The sequence below is a fragment of the Haplochromis burtoni genome, unplaced genomic scaffold (genome assembly GCF_018398535.1).
Source record: "Haplochromis burtoni strain Fernald_Lab_line unplaced genomic scaffold, NCSU_Asbu1 Contig_235, whole genome shotgun sequence".
NCBI classification, from domain to species: domain Eukaryota; kingdom Metazoa; phylum Chordata; class Actinopteri; order Cichliformes; family Cichlidae; genus Haplochromis; species Haplochromis burtoni.
The window spans coordinates 781,388-795,120 of NW_024582596.1; the positions used below are offsets into that span (position 1 = coordinate 781,388).

The 13,733-nt window shown below is 39.1% G+C and overlaps 1 protein-coding gene across 1 annotated transcript in view; it reads left to right on the forward strand.

The window, feature by feature from the left end:
• The first annotated feature begins 8,068 nt into the window (after positions 1-8,068).
• Positions 8,069-13,733, forward strand: part of nxph1 (neurexophilin 1) — an 88,899-nt gene continuing 83,234 nt past the window's right edge. The window contains exon 1 of the mRNA XM_005937779.3: positions 8,069-8,561. Within this exon, the coding sequence (XP_005937841.1) occupies positions 8,508-8,561 (54 nt within the window). The 5' untranslated portion in view covers positions 8,069-8,507. The remainder of the gene's footprint in view (positions 8,562-13,733) is intronic.

Consider the following 13,733-nt stretch of genomic DNA (forward strand, 5'->3'; position numbering starts at 1 on the left):
ACCAGGCAAGACCCCAGGTGCAGGCTGTGTAAAGATGCCCCAGAGACAATCCAGCACATAACAGCAGGGTGCAAGATGCTAGCAGGCAAGGCATACATGGAACGCCATAACCAAGTGGCCGGCATAGTGTACAGGAACATCTGTGCCGAGTATAACCTGGAAGTCCCGAGGTCAAAATGGGAGATGCCCCCAAGGGTGGTGGAGAATGACCGAGCTAAGATCCTGTGGGACTTCCAGATACAGACGGACAAAATGGTGGTGGCTAACCAACCGGACATAGTGGTGGTAGACAAACAGAAGAAGACGGCCGTAGTGATCGATGTAGCGGTTCCGAATGACAGCAATATCAGGAAGAAGGAACACGAGAAGCTGGAGAAATACCAAGGGCTCAGAGAAGAGCTCGAGAGGATGTGGAGGGTGAAGGTAACGGTGGTCCCCGTGGTAATCGGAGCACTAGGTGCGGTGACTCCCAAGCTAGGCGAGTGGCTCCAGCAGATCCCGGGAACTAACATCGGAGATCTCTGTCCAGAAGAGCGCAGTCCTGGGAACAGCTAAGATACTGCGCAGGACCCTCAAGCTCCCAGGCCTCTGGTAGAGGACCCGAGCTTGAAGGATAAACCGCCCGCAGGGGCGTGTAGGGATGTTTATATATATATATATATATATATATATATATATATATATATATATATATATATATATATATATAATGCATACGATATAACTGACGATATAATTGACACTAGACAAAATACTTTACAACTCCACAACTTTATTAGTGCAAAAAAAAACCCATCAATGTATTTTCACTTAAACAAGCAGCTGTTTTTTATGTGCATTAAAGTTATATAAAAATGTAACAGTGCAAATGCAAATTCCTGCTGACAGTTTAACCAAAAGGCATTTCCAGTGGAAATGGCCGACATATCCTCAGCATAACCATGTATAATATCCACAAAACTTAAAAAGAGGTTATACACACACAATACGGTAATATTATGTTGAAGCACAGTACGTATCACTCCGCGAGGCTCCGCCTACGATAGCCGTAATGCTCCGACAATCCATCAAGCGGTGCGGCTTCGTAGCTTAGCAAAGTCGTACTGAAACATTTGACAGATTTTCGAGCGCCGTGCACATAAAATCGTTTCGAGGTCAGTAAACACAACCAGAGTTCATACATAAGGCACACGGGATTATAAGGGGCTCTGTCGACTTTCAGAAAAATCAAAGGATTGATTTTAAGTGCGCCGTATTTTCCAAACAACACGGTAATAACGACGGCCCGCTAGCATGCCTACCAAAAATAGTGCTTTGTTGTGTATCTGACGGACGAAAGCTAAACCAGTTCCACACCACTGAAGTGCAGCATTTTTACAAACCATTCTGGTTCATCTGTTTCATTCAACGATCCACTTTCCCCTTCTCATTCTCCGTCACCGCCATGCTTTTTCCGCCATGTGTGTATGAAAACAAAGGCCTGCGCATGCGCGTTTTACCCATATTCTATCGCAATATTTCATTTTTTTATCGTTGCCCAACATTATACCGGTATTACCGTGAACGGTGTGATATGGCCCAGCCCTAGTCCTGAGTGCTTGAAAAAGATAACTGGTTGACTTCTTGTTTCTTGAAGATTAATCCTGTACACAAATGTGAAAGATCTCCTAAAAAAACACAGACAGTGGCTCCAGTGTACACTTTTCATTGCTAAAATGCATTTGCACCCTGTTACAAATGCATTTTAATAAAGTTTCTTTTTAACATTACTTGCAGTGTATGTTCATAATAGAGTTGATACACTCCTTATTAGTTGCAAGTATTTAACTCCATGATGTGAAGGAGGGTGCTGAAGGTAGACTGGTTCACACTGACACTAACATAGAGCATAAGCAATAGACAAGCGTCATCAGTGCAGGTCTTTAAGTCCAGATTGAAAACCTATTTTTATTCCCTGGCTTTTAACTCTGTAGGAAACTGACACCTTCTTATTTATTTTATTGTTTGTAATGATTTTATGGTATTTTTAATTTGGTTGTTGTTTTGATTTGTGTTGTTCAGCACTTTGGTCTGCCTGGTGTGTTCTTAAAGTGCTATACAAATAAACGATGATGATGATGATGATGATGATAAGCAAGGAGAGGCTGCCTTAGGAATGTGTTGGGGTTATGGGAGGATGGCGTTCCTGCACTGGCGATAGCGCAGCAAGGCACAGAAACTTCAAGGTGTCGGGTTAAGGTTGACACCAACCTAGAGGAAGCATGTCTGTAACAACTGCAGTAGTAGGGAGCAGTTGTTTTTCTGCTCTTTTCAGGGAGATGCCCGACTGGAGGAGAAGAAACACAAGCCGGACACCGGACTCACTGTGCACAGTTTGGTGTTATAATTGATTGAAAATGTGAATGAAATAAAAATGTTCGGTGTGATAATAGATTACAAACTGATACTAATTTTAAAAAAATGTTTCTATAATGCATAAAGTTGAATATCTGTCTAACCACAATGCTCATAGATCATTGTATTATTCTGTGGTCCGGCCACCTCTCAGTTATTGTGCTGAGTTATGAAACACATATGATATCAATTAAAATCCTTAACAACTTTGACCAAAGAGCAGTCAAGACAGTTTGCTGATGTGATCTCTTCTGCATCGTTACTGGTTGACTTAATCAATTAATTACTAAAATCATCGAGAGATCAATCTTTTAATTATTATTACACTTTAGTGCAGTAATAACTGATTTCACCAGCAGATGTCAGTAAAAGATCGCTTAAAGTACACAGACTGCCCAGTTAGACCTGGATTTTGGTTTGGTGCTGCCTATTAATTCCTGACTGAAGACATGCAGCGGTACAAGCCTCAAATACAACATTCAGTTAACTGAAAATTAGTTTTATTGCTCTTTTGAGAAGCTGGATGACCTTTGGAGCCGTCTGAACCTTATTAAGTCTCTATCTGACATGGCTCATAGCTTGCGCTTGTACTCCTGCTTCACTAAAAGACAAAGGAGGAGCAGTTAGCTGGAGAGGGATCGGTCAGTGTACATTAACCTCTGCCGTGAAAAAATGTTGCTGAAAACATTCAAACTGGAATCACATTGTGTGGTCAGTCATTCTGTCTGGGCTTAGAATGCTGCAGACTTGTGGCTTGTGCTGATATTTTCACTGCACACTGCTTTGTGTTGCAGAGGGATCTTGAAGGCAGTGATTCTGTCCTAATGCAGGAAGGTGCGTAGACAATTACATCTAATTTTCTAATTGTTTTACTCTGCCACTGATTACTTTTTTGTCCTCTGCTGTTGAAGGAATGTCATTTCTTTTATTGTTAGAGCCTCTGATTATGATTGGATGCTGAGAAATAAAAAGAGACATAATGCATGGTTTTGGTCCCCTCATTTAATCAGCACTTCACATAACAATTTCTCTGTCTTCCAATTATATTCCCTCAGCCAAGAAAAGGATATCCTACAGCCTGCCCTGATCAATTAAGTCATTTCGTAAAATCTACTTCAAACAGTAATTTTGCTGTAACTACAGAGACATTAAAATTTGGTAAAAAGATTTCCATCATTCTTTATTTCAAATTTCTCCAAAGTCCAAAGATAGATAAATAAATAAATAAATACATACATACATACATACATACATACATACATACATACATACATACATACATACATACATACATACATACATACATACATAAAGCACTGCCTCAGCCCAGGAAAGCTGTCTGTTATGAGAAGGTTTTAAATTAGGCAGTACAGTGATCTGCAAAAGAGCAAAATCACAGAAAAGTTCTCATCTTGTGCTGTGAATCATATAAATCTGCCACTGCAAATATCAGGAAACAGTTTTTGCAGCACCAGATGGTGATGAAGAGTGACTTTGCGAACTTGGTGATCTCAGAAATCATGTCAGAATGCACACAACTCGCCAATGTTTACCAAACTCATGTTTGTTGAAAAAAATAGCAAAAATGGTCATACATCCAGACACTTCATTTGGGTATTAAGTGGTAAGTCAAATACTCTAGCTGGAAGATTCGTTTGACAGTGAAATTTCAACTGGAGCAGCAGCGGCAGGCTTTCTAATTGTTTTCATTTGAGACTGATCATGGGTGGATTTACTCTAGTTGCAAAGTAAAATAACTGCTAAATCTACTGTAAACATTGCCCCCAAAAAATCATCCTGTATGTTACAGTGTTCTAAAAATCCCTCAAATCTCAGAAATAACCTTGAAGAGAAAGTCTTGTCCAAAAAGTGACCAAAACTGTAAAGAAAAAGTAAAGTTGTGAAAAACCTGAATTATACTTTGAACTATTCTTTGAGAAGCTTATTGCAGACCCGTTTTGGGTTTATGGCAGCAAACCATAAAGAAGGAAGCCATGTACAGAAGTTAAGTCCTTAAAGTTTTTATCAGACGCAACTTTCAAATCTCTGAGTGGCTTTTACTTGAAGCCGTATTCATACCCTCTAATAAACCTACTTGCTCAAAGCTGAAGCTGGCAGTCATTCTAACTGTGATGAGGAAGCGATTGATGTGTAGCAGCTGCATCCTGTGACCAGCACTCTGCTCAGCCATTTGTCTCTGTCAGCTCCCCCTCAGCCCGCCCACCCCTAACATCAACTTGAAAAGCACTGGCAGCCCGAGCCTGACTGCAGACCGCCAGGCCTTTTGTCGCCACACATGGTGTGAAGTGCCCACCCCCACCCTTGCCCACCCAGCACCCCCACAGCCTGCCCTTTTGGTCAAGCCCAGTTTGATTCCTATCCCTTGCTCCAAATGTGGAATGACACTAGAGACGGCAGCTGGTTGGACAAACCTGCTGCCACTGCATCATGGCCATGCCTGAGGGCCCAAAGCAACATCTGCCCTCACAATCGGCGGTGGAGCCGAGCCAGCCGAACATATTCATGCCACCGGACGCCAGCATCACTCAGCTGGGCAATCATCCTCTTCCTCTCTCTTGTCTTTATCTGTTGCTCCTCCTCTTTGTAGCTCAATGATAAGCTATTAGGAAGAAGCTACCCTATAATTTCCCCCCAGCATTGAATAGGCGCCTAAAGGTGTGCTTTGAAAATTAGTGATTTGACCTACTGATTATGCACTGTCAATGAAAGATGGCTTGGTACTGGAAAGAGGAAGGAGTGCAGGTGGTTGATTGAGAAGTAAGAAATGTAGTCTTTCTTCCATTTTGTACGGGTTGGCAGCCTATGGACGTGTCCACATATCTCCTGTGAATGGTTCTCATTCTGTGACAGTGGCACAACTCAGCAGCTGAGCTTTAACTCTCTCTGCTTCACTGATGCTGTATAGTGCCCTTGAAAGGCGATGGGACTCGTACTTTCTCACTAACTATCCATGTTGGTGAATGTGAACACCTTCTGAAACATTTCCAAATGCACAAAATAGCTTCTCCACACAAATTCATCTTTTATTTATTTATTAATTTGTTTCTGCAGCAAGGTCAAGCCACCCTTAGCTGACTCTGTGGCTGTCATCTAAATGAGAAGCAGTCTTCTCATTCCTTGCCAGCCTCCTCATATTTTCAGGATTGGGCCATGAAATGAAAGACACACTTTACAGCCAGCGTTGACTGTACCAACCTATGACAATAAATGTTTTGTTTCCCTGCACTAAAATGTGACACTTAAGGGCTCTACGCAGACCTTAATATGTGATGAGCTGCATTGGTTTGTACACTTGTGGAGGCTATACAGATAAGTTGCCACTGGACATCATTCAACATAAATTCAAAACTAACGTATGTGGATTATTTTTGTTATTTGATTATGTCATTTTCCAATTATAACCCTTATGTTTGTTTGTTTTGTTTATAGAAAACATTTGGAGGAGAAAATTCCAAATATTCCCTTAACTGACTTTCATTTTGTGGCCTTTTTAAATCAACTAAATTATTTGAACCCCATCTACATTTGATTACTTTCTCTGATTGAAATACATCCTGTTTTATTGGCCACTGGCCAAAATTTTGACTGACCTGACACACAACTAATAGTTAAAGAGGGAAACGCTACACTGGTTTAAAAAATGCCCAAAATATGGTGATTAAAGCTGCGAATTTTTTCACTTAAATGAACTCGAGTCTTCAATGTGGAAACATAATGCTTGCAGGATGTATACATCCAGTTTCTACTGTTTCGTTGATGAAACAGCCAAACAAAAATCTACCAACGTAACATGAATACAACATCGAGCTGAACGAATGAGGCAAAAAGCTCAATTTTCAATGTTTCACCTAAGTGTAAAATTGTGTCTGAATAACTAATAGACAGGGAAACTACAAACGTGCACCATTATAAACGAAACATTAAAAAAAAGAAAAATGAAATAGGAATTCAGCATATAAAAATAAGTGGCACTCACACATTGATCAAGCACAGCAATGCACTTCTGTCAAATCACATATTTATAAAATGTTCCCGTCCTGGAATTTCCATGTAAGGCAATTATACCATGGTTAAGGAAAGGGAAAGATCTCAGTTACAGTCCTCATGGCAACCTTTTTAATTATGAATCTAACTATACGTTTGTATACCCAGCAGAGACATTTTTTTTAAATTTACTGCATATCCAATAATATATGGATATTTTAAACAAATTAAACATAATCATTTTAAATGGAAAATCCTGATGTATAGAACTGCAAATATAACATTTTTACTTTGGGTTTCACTGCCGTTTGAGGCCAATCTACAGCAAAGGTCCCGGTTCAACTTCAGCAAATTTGTCCTACTGAAAAATAGTATTTTTTTCTATGAAACATTTGAGCAACAAGGGGGGAATGTGGATTTTACCTTGAAATGTGAGCCCTTTGCCTTACTGTAGACCAGAATGCATTTCATTCCAAACACAATGGAAGTCAGATGGCCCTCGTGATTTATCGTCACCTTCACTACCACTGGATGCCATGCTAGTCCTGTGAAGGCTATCTGGACCATTCAGAGCAGGATCCCATCAGCCCCACTGTCTGAGTTATGGTGACACTTCCAGACCACTGCAATGTTGTAGCAATGAGCCTGCTGGGGATTTATTAAAGCGCAACCCCCCGCCCCCACCCGCCTTTTTCTTTTCTGCTCACCTCCCTGCCCCGTCTGTTCACTGCCAGAAAGGATCCTATCTGTCTATCCACAAACCAGAAACACATGCTCAGCATCTAAGCAGGCTTCAGTCACCTTGACTCGCTTCTGCTAGCATGGTTAGCAGATACACAGAATGACATACAGAAACACGTAAACACACAGCTATGTTTAGGAGGAACTGTCCTTTGGGTGAGTGGCACTGGGATAGCGTGTTTATTCGAGTTTCATTTTGCTTTGGTTTTCTGCAAAAGTTTATTTTCATTGAATCTTTTACCTGCTCAAACAGATTTAAAAAATCGTACAGTTTTAATTGTGATTTATTTGGAAGACTTTGGGTCACTGATAGTAATGTTAAGAATACTAATAAACTGATGCATCCCTAAGGAATAATAACAATAAAAATAGCAGATTATTCAAAAAATACAAGTGTATTCACTTGTATTAGTAATATTACAGAAGAAGCTGTAATGTAAATGTAAACTTTAGCTATAAAATGTGTTAAACTAGATTTTATACAGTGAAAATCTGAAGCCTTTTAACTTTTAATTTGTTCAGTCAAAGTAATTTTGGTCCCTTTTTCATGTTGATTTTTGTGTTGTTGCCATGCTTGAATTTAAATTGCATTTAAATAAACAGGATGGGTGTTGAACAGTGGTTAAAAATCTTTTTAAAGAAGACTGCAGGAAAAGGTGGAAATTATAAACAACAGCTACTGTGCTCTGTTTGTTTAGGTTTGAGGCTCCCTTGTTGAAAGGGGGCTGCCTAAAGTTATTGGCATCATAGTTCAGAATGTCAGCTCATTCATCTATATCAGACACACAAACCACAACCAAGGTAACCAGCATTTTCTCCACAAGCCTCTGTTACAAAACACGAGAGAGGGAAACTTAATGTTTCCTCACTACATCTTGGAATTTACTCCCGTTATTTTTCCCCCTGCCTTTTTTGCTCCCCCTCATCTCGTCCCTCCCCCCTAGAGCGAGAGTCTCCCTGGTTGTGTTGTAGCAGCGCGTTATAAAGCAGAAAGCCTCGCCATTCCTTTCAGATCGGAAAGCTCCAACCGCTGAGCGTGCTGTCCATTAGACAGTCAAGACCTGAACGTGCTCACAACTATGACCCTCCTGCTCCCTCTACCTGGATTAACTCTTAAGTAAGCGCTGGTTGTCGCTACCTGGTCCCTCTAACGTCAAGCCGCGGCAGCAGCCTCACCGGCCGATCGATCCTGTTCCCAATCTGCAACTCTCTGCTTTGTTCTCTTGCCATGGGGTTCGTTGTTTCCTTGTTGCCTGGGCAGCTGATGGGCTTGATTGTGCTGTGAAGTGGATACAAGGTGGATTTATGGTCGTCAAAGCCGAAACTACCATCCGAGGGAAATTAGTGGAAGTTTGAGCTCCGGGAGGATGCAGGTGACGTGTTGGTGCGCCGTGTTCCTTCTGACGCCTGCGCTTTACCTGGTGAGTTAGATTTTTCTTCTAGTTCAACTTTTCTGCACTTCGGTTTTATTCTGTCAGGAAGAAGAAAAGCCATGTTTGTTGTTGTTTCCACACTGTGTGAGGTCTGTTACCCTTTCAAGCGTGCGTACTCCAAATGCATTTACATTGGCGGTGAGACTGGCGACTGTTCGGGGGATTCCACCTTATATTGCACTGCTTAAAGTATAGAAGTGGAATTCAAAGTTTAGATACACACTTTATTATAACTATGGAACAGTAGGACTTGTGACAGGTGTGCCTTACGCTCAAATTCGCTGTGCGTAATATGCGCGAAGGAAATTCCCTCAAATATATTACATGGTATGTTTTAAAATTATACTTTTCATTTTGAACAGGTACAAATTGTAACACCTACATGTTCGACTGCAGACAGACACAGCAGTAGAAATGTCTCATGAGGGCGCCCTAACAAACCAAAACTCCCGATCAGTCGGGTCGTCTTACGCAAACTGTGGAGCCTCTTAGGCTGGAAAGCAACGAGAGACGGAAGTTGGAGTTTGGGATCGGTTTTGAGAAATGTGACAAATGAGCTTTTCTGCATACTTTAGAATGATTTCTTTAGCTACTTAATAAAAAAATAAATAAATAAATAAATAAATAAATAAATAAATAAATAAATCCTGTGAGCAGATTAAACAACTGAAACGTATTTCGCCAAAAACTAAATACGTGTTAGCTTGAAAAGACGTAATTCAGCTTCGGGCTAATATAATACAAGTCTAGTCATAAGTGGGGTTTTTATTTTGAGATAGCAAGAAAACAAAACAAAACAACAAACAACAAACAACAAACAATAAACAACAAACAATAAACAAACAAACAAACAAACAAAACAATACTGATTTAGACTCATCTGGCCGCACAAACGTGATTTAACAAACTGTTGATGATTGTCTACTTGGAAAAGAGCGAGATATAAGCTTTATTCTCGGGCCTGATATTTCGTATAATTTCAGAAAACAAAAAGTGGAAACATAAATTTGATTCTATTTCATTTTTTTTCTTCGTCTTCTATAAGTCTTTAATTTAGCCGAGCAAATGCCATAACAGTGGAGTTACATATATATTGCGGACAATATTCCGTTTCATTGAAGCAGAGCATTCACGGGGTAATTTCAGGTTCTCTGAAAACAGCTGTAGTCATTAAGAAATCATAATTCTTTTTGGTTTGTTTGTTTTAAATAAACAATGACCAACTAACTAAACACACATCCGTATTTAAGTAACTTTGCCTTTCTTTGTCCCGGATAATATCTGTGTATCAGTTTTGCGGCGGTAATATGGGTCGTATCCACATCCCCCCCCCCCCCCCCTTCCCCAATATACATGACTCGTTTATTTAAAATAAAATAAAATATAGGGGAAACATGTTTCGGAGGGGAGCTGGCCAAGGTGCTGAAATCATTGAGCGCACACTCTGAAGCATACACAGAAACACGGAGACTTCACAGGAAATGTAACAGGCCTAAACACAAGATTATTTTAAAATTAAAATTGAAGTGGTCACTGTGAACTAAACTTAGAAGCCTTTGTTGTGTGACCACTTTTTGACACCATTCTCTTCTTGACATTAATTTGCAAGTGGACTCCAATCTTTGGGGAGTACTCTCTGAAATCCCCCCTTAATATTTCCTTGTCCTGTTTCTGTTTCAAATTTTGAGGCATGGTATCAGTTATAGTAATTAAAAAGATTGTGAATTTATTGTAGAATTGTCACACATTCCACAATATCCATTTTTAAATATTGTGGAATGGTAATGTCAATTCACAGTACAATAAATCCTGTTTGGCATGTTGAATTGAGTATGGAATGAACACACACACACACACACACACACACACACACACACACACACACACACACACACACACACACACACACACACACACACACACTCCGACAACTCGGCTAGGATAAGCAGAGCTTATAATAGAGCCCGTTAACTATCAGCCTTATCCACCGCAACGAGGATTAGAGCTGAACTTTGATGGTTTTATTTTGTGTTAAAGGCTCTTGTCTCTGCTTAAGCCTCTTGTCTGAGAGCTGTGCCTTGACCCTGATAACAGCACAGTCTAGGTAAACCGCTGCACATGTAAAATACACAGCAGGACTTTTACTTAAAATGTCCACTATTTAATTTTCACGCGTCTTATTTCCATCTTATTATTACAATTATTTATGTAAGTGTAGTGTTCACATTGATTTATTTAAACAGTTGTTATGGATAATATTTTGAAGCTTCATTCTGTCTTTCTTTGACACCTTATGAAACGGTAATCCAAAACTATATTTAATTACAGTGCATTCATTTCATTAAAGTGTCATAGTTTCTTCATTACTGTTTAAATATGTCTACACACCCATCCTTATTTTCCACTTATGCAATTCAGGGACCTCACCTATGCCCGTTATTATATTATATTATATTATATTATATTATATTATATTATATTATATTATATTAATTACACAACCTTTCCTCTTGTGGTAATGATCTTATTATCTTGCTGGAACATTCTATTTATTTTAATTTTGTCTCATGTTGTATTATTATTTGATGCTGTAGTGACTCTTTTTTGTGGTTGGATGATCTCATCAGTTTGTCTTGTACTTATTTTTATAGTTAATAGATAGAAATTCTGACAACATGAGAGATTTAAGGATTTGAGTCACTGACAACAGCTTAAATACCAAACTGGCCTTGAGACAGGATACTGTCAGACAGTGAGGTCTTTCGGGTCTGTAACTCCCACTGTCACCACTGCTACTGCCCCCCAATCCCCTGCTCCCTTCCCTCTCACCCTTGGGACTAAAGGATGCAGTGGTCCCATTGGCACCAGTCGTCGTAGTCCTATTAAAGTGTTATTATAAACCAGTGCATTGGATCCTACAATGTCAAACTGTCTGTATGGGAGGCAGGAAAGAAAGTCCCACTGTGATGACTACAGCACACCTTACACAGTGTGACCAGCCTATTATCACTACCTCCACCGTTCTCCTGACCCCCTTCTCAGCACAAACTTCACATCCACATTCCTCTATAATTCCCCCCCCCCCCAACAAAACAAAACAACAACAACAAAAAAACCCCAATATACTTTCGTTGAGCTGTTTGAAGCTTAAATCAAGAGCGGGCCAGCATTAATTGAATTATATAGCAAATGGATTCTTGTAAATGCCCACATGCTGTGCAACTGAAGATAAATACACACATACACACAAGTGGACAAGTGCATTGTGTGGTCATCAAGTAAGAGCTGCTGAATGTGTGAAGCTTTCCTTTTTCAGTCCAGATGTCGACTAAGTGAACATTTCTCTCAGTTCCTTCTTCAACCTTTGTGCTACTTAGCTTTTAAAGCAGCATGGAGGCGTCACTTTAGAGCTATGAGAGCTTGGCTGCTGGAAAGAGCCAAGTACAAAAGGGCTCAGAGTTCAGTCTCAGATAACAACAATGCAATTCCCCCACTGCTGCTGTTCCTGCCGCTGCCTTAGTGGTCTCAGCTCAGCCCAGCTACCCAGCTCTGTTACACTCACTGGTTTTCATTTAGTGACTCCACTGAGTCTTTAGTGACTAGTCACCAGCTGCTGTGAATTATTTCATCTACATCAGGGGTTTGCAATGTGAAGATTCACGAGGAGGTTTGGATTGTTCGGAAAAATGTTCCATTTGTTTTCGGAGAGGTTGAAGAGTGCTTCTGTAGGTTTTGTGGGAATTTAGTCCTTTATTATTTAGTCCGTTATATAGTCCTTTTGTATTCTTACTGACCACTTGAAGGGCTTTAGTACAAGCCACATTCATGTAGCATTAATATACATCTATGGTCAGTTTAGAATCCTCAACAAGCCAACATGCAGGTCTTATTGGAGAGAACCCACGCGAGCACAGGTTGAGCACGCAAACTTCATACAAAAGAGGTCCCTGCTTGGATTTGAACCCAGGACTTTCTTTCTGTGAGTATTCATCCTATCACCATGCTGCCCCTAACCTTTTATTTCAAATGACAGAAATAAAACCTCGTGTTTTTAATGGCACCAGTCTCAAAGCACACAAGTTTTGATAACCCTTTGATATTTTGATCTTTAGCAGACAGGAAAATTTAATCAGTTTATCACAGTCGGTTTCATTCTTGTTTATAGTGTCTGTCCTTCCAACAATAACACAAACCAGAGATGATTAAAATAAAAATCAGCACTATTTCTTTTTGCTTTGCAAGGTAGATTAATAAATAACTGATTTGAGGAATTTTAAAACCTTTTCCCCATTCCCCACGTTGTTATTTAGAATTTCAATTGGCATCAAGAAAGATAATTATTATGGTAAAACTGTATTCATTAGAGAAGGTTTAAAAGAATTAGTAAAACTAGATATATCTACCCATTAAAATTTCAAAGTAATCTATGAGAAAAGCAAACAATAAAAATATTCTTCTGGGAAAAAGATAATGGAAGGATAGAATCAAACTGTGATTCAAATCCAGACTTTTTCTCTATCGTTTGAAAATGAAAATAGAAATAAATAATACATAAAGAAAGCTCGCAAATAAATGACTCACTTTTTCATAATTATTTTCAAGCCTAAATATATCAAATTCTTTATGAATTACTTCATGAAATTTATGAATGACCAATCTAATACAAGCCTTACAAGTTTATTTTATTCTACGTTTGAGATATTAGGCTGCATCGGTTTATTAGTCAAACATCTGTATTGGACAGTATTTTCATTTTTATGTCTATCAACCATTAAAATGACATTCAGCAGTGGTAATGAAATGGTTATTGGAGAATTTAGTCTATTTTATATATTGGAGCCAGTTTTACATCTTTAAGTGAATATCATACAAATCACAAGATCTTGTGATAAATCATTGTTGTTTGTTTATTATGAATATAAATATAATTATAGGCAAGTTATGTTAAAGGTCATTATCTGTATAGATAACCACTGGAATCCTTCTAAAAATCTTTTCTTTCTCTTAGTGGTTATGTTAAAAAAGATAATAAAGAACTTGAATTTATGGGGCAGTTGTTTTGCTTTCACTTTTATACTGTCAAATATATATGTATGTTTCACAATATTTATTTAAATGTACTTTATTTAAAATGTCTTCATACACACACACACACACACA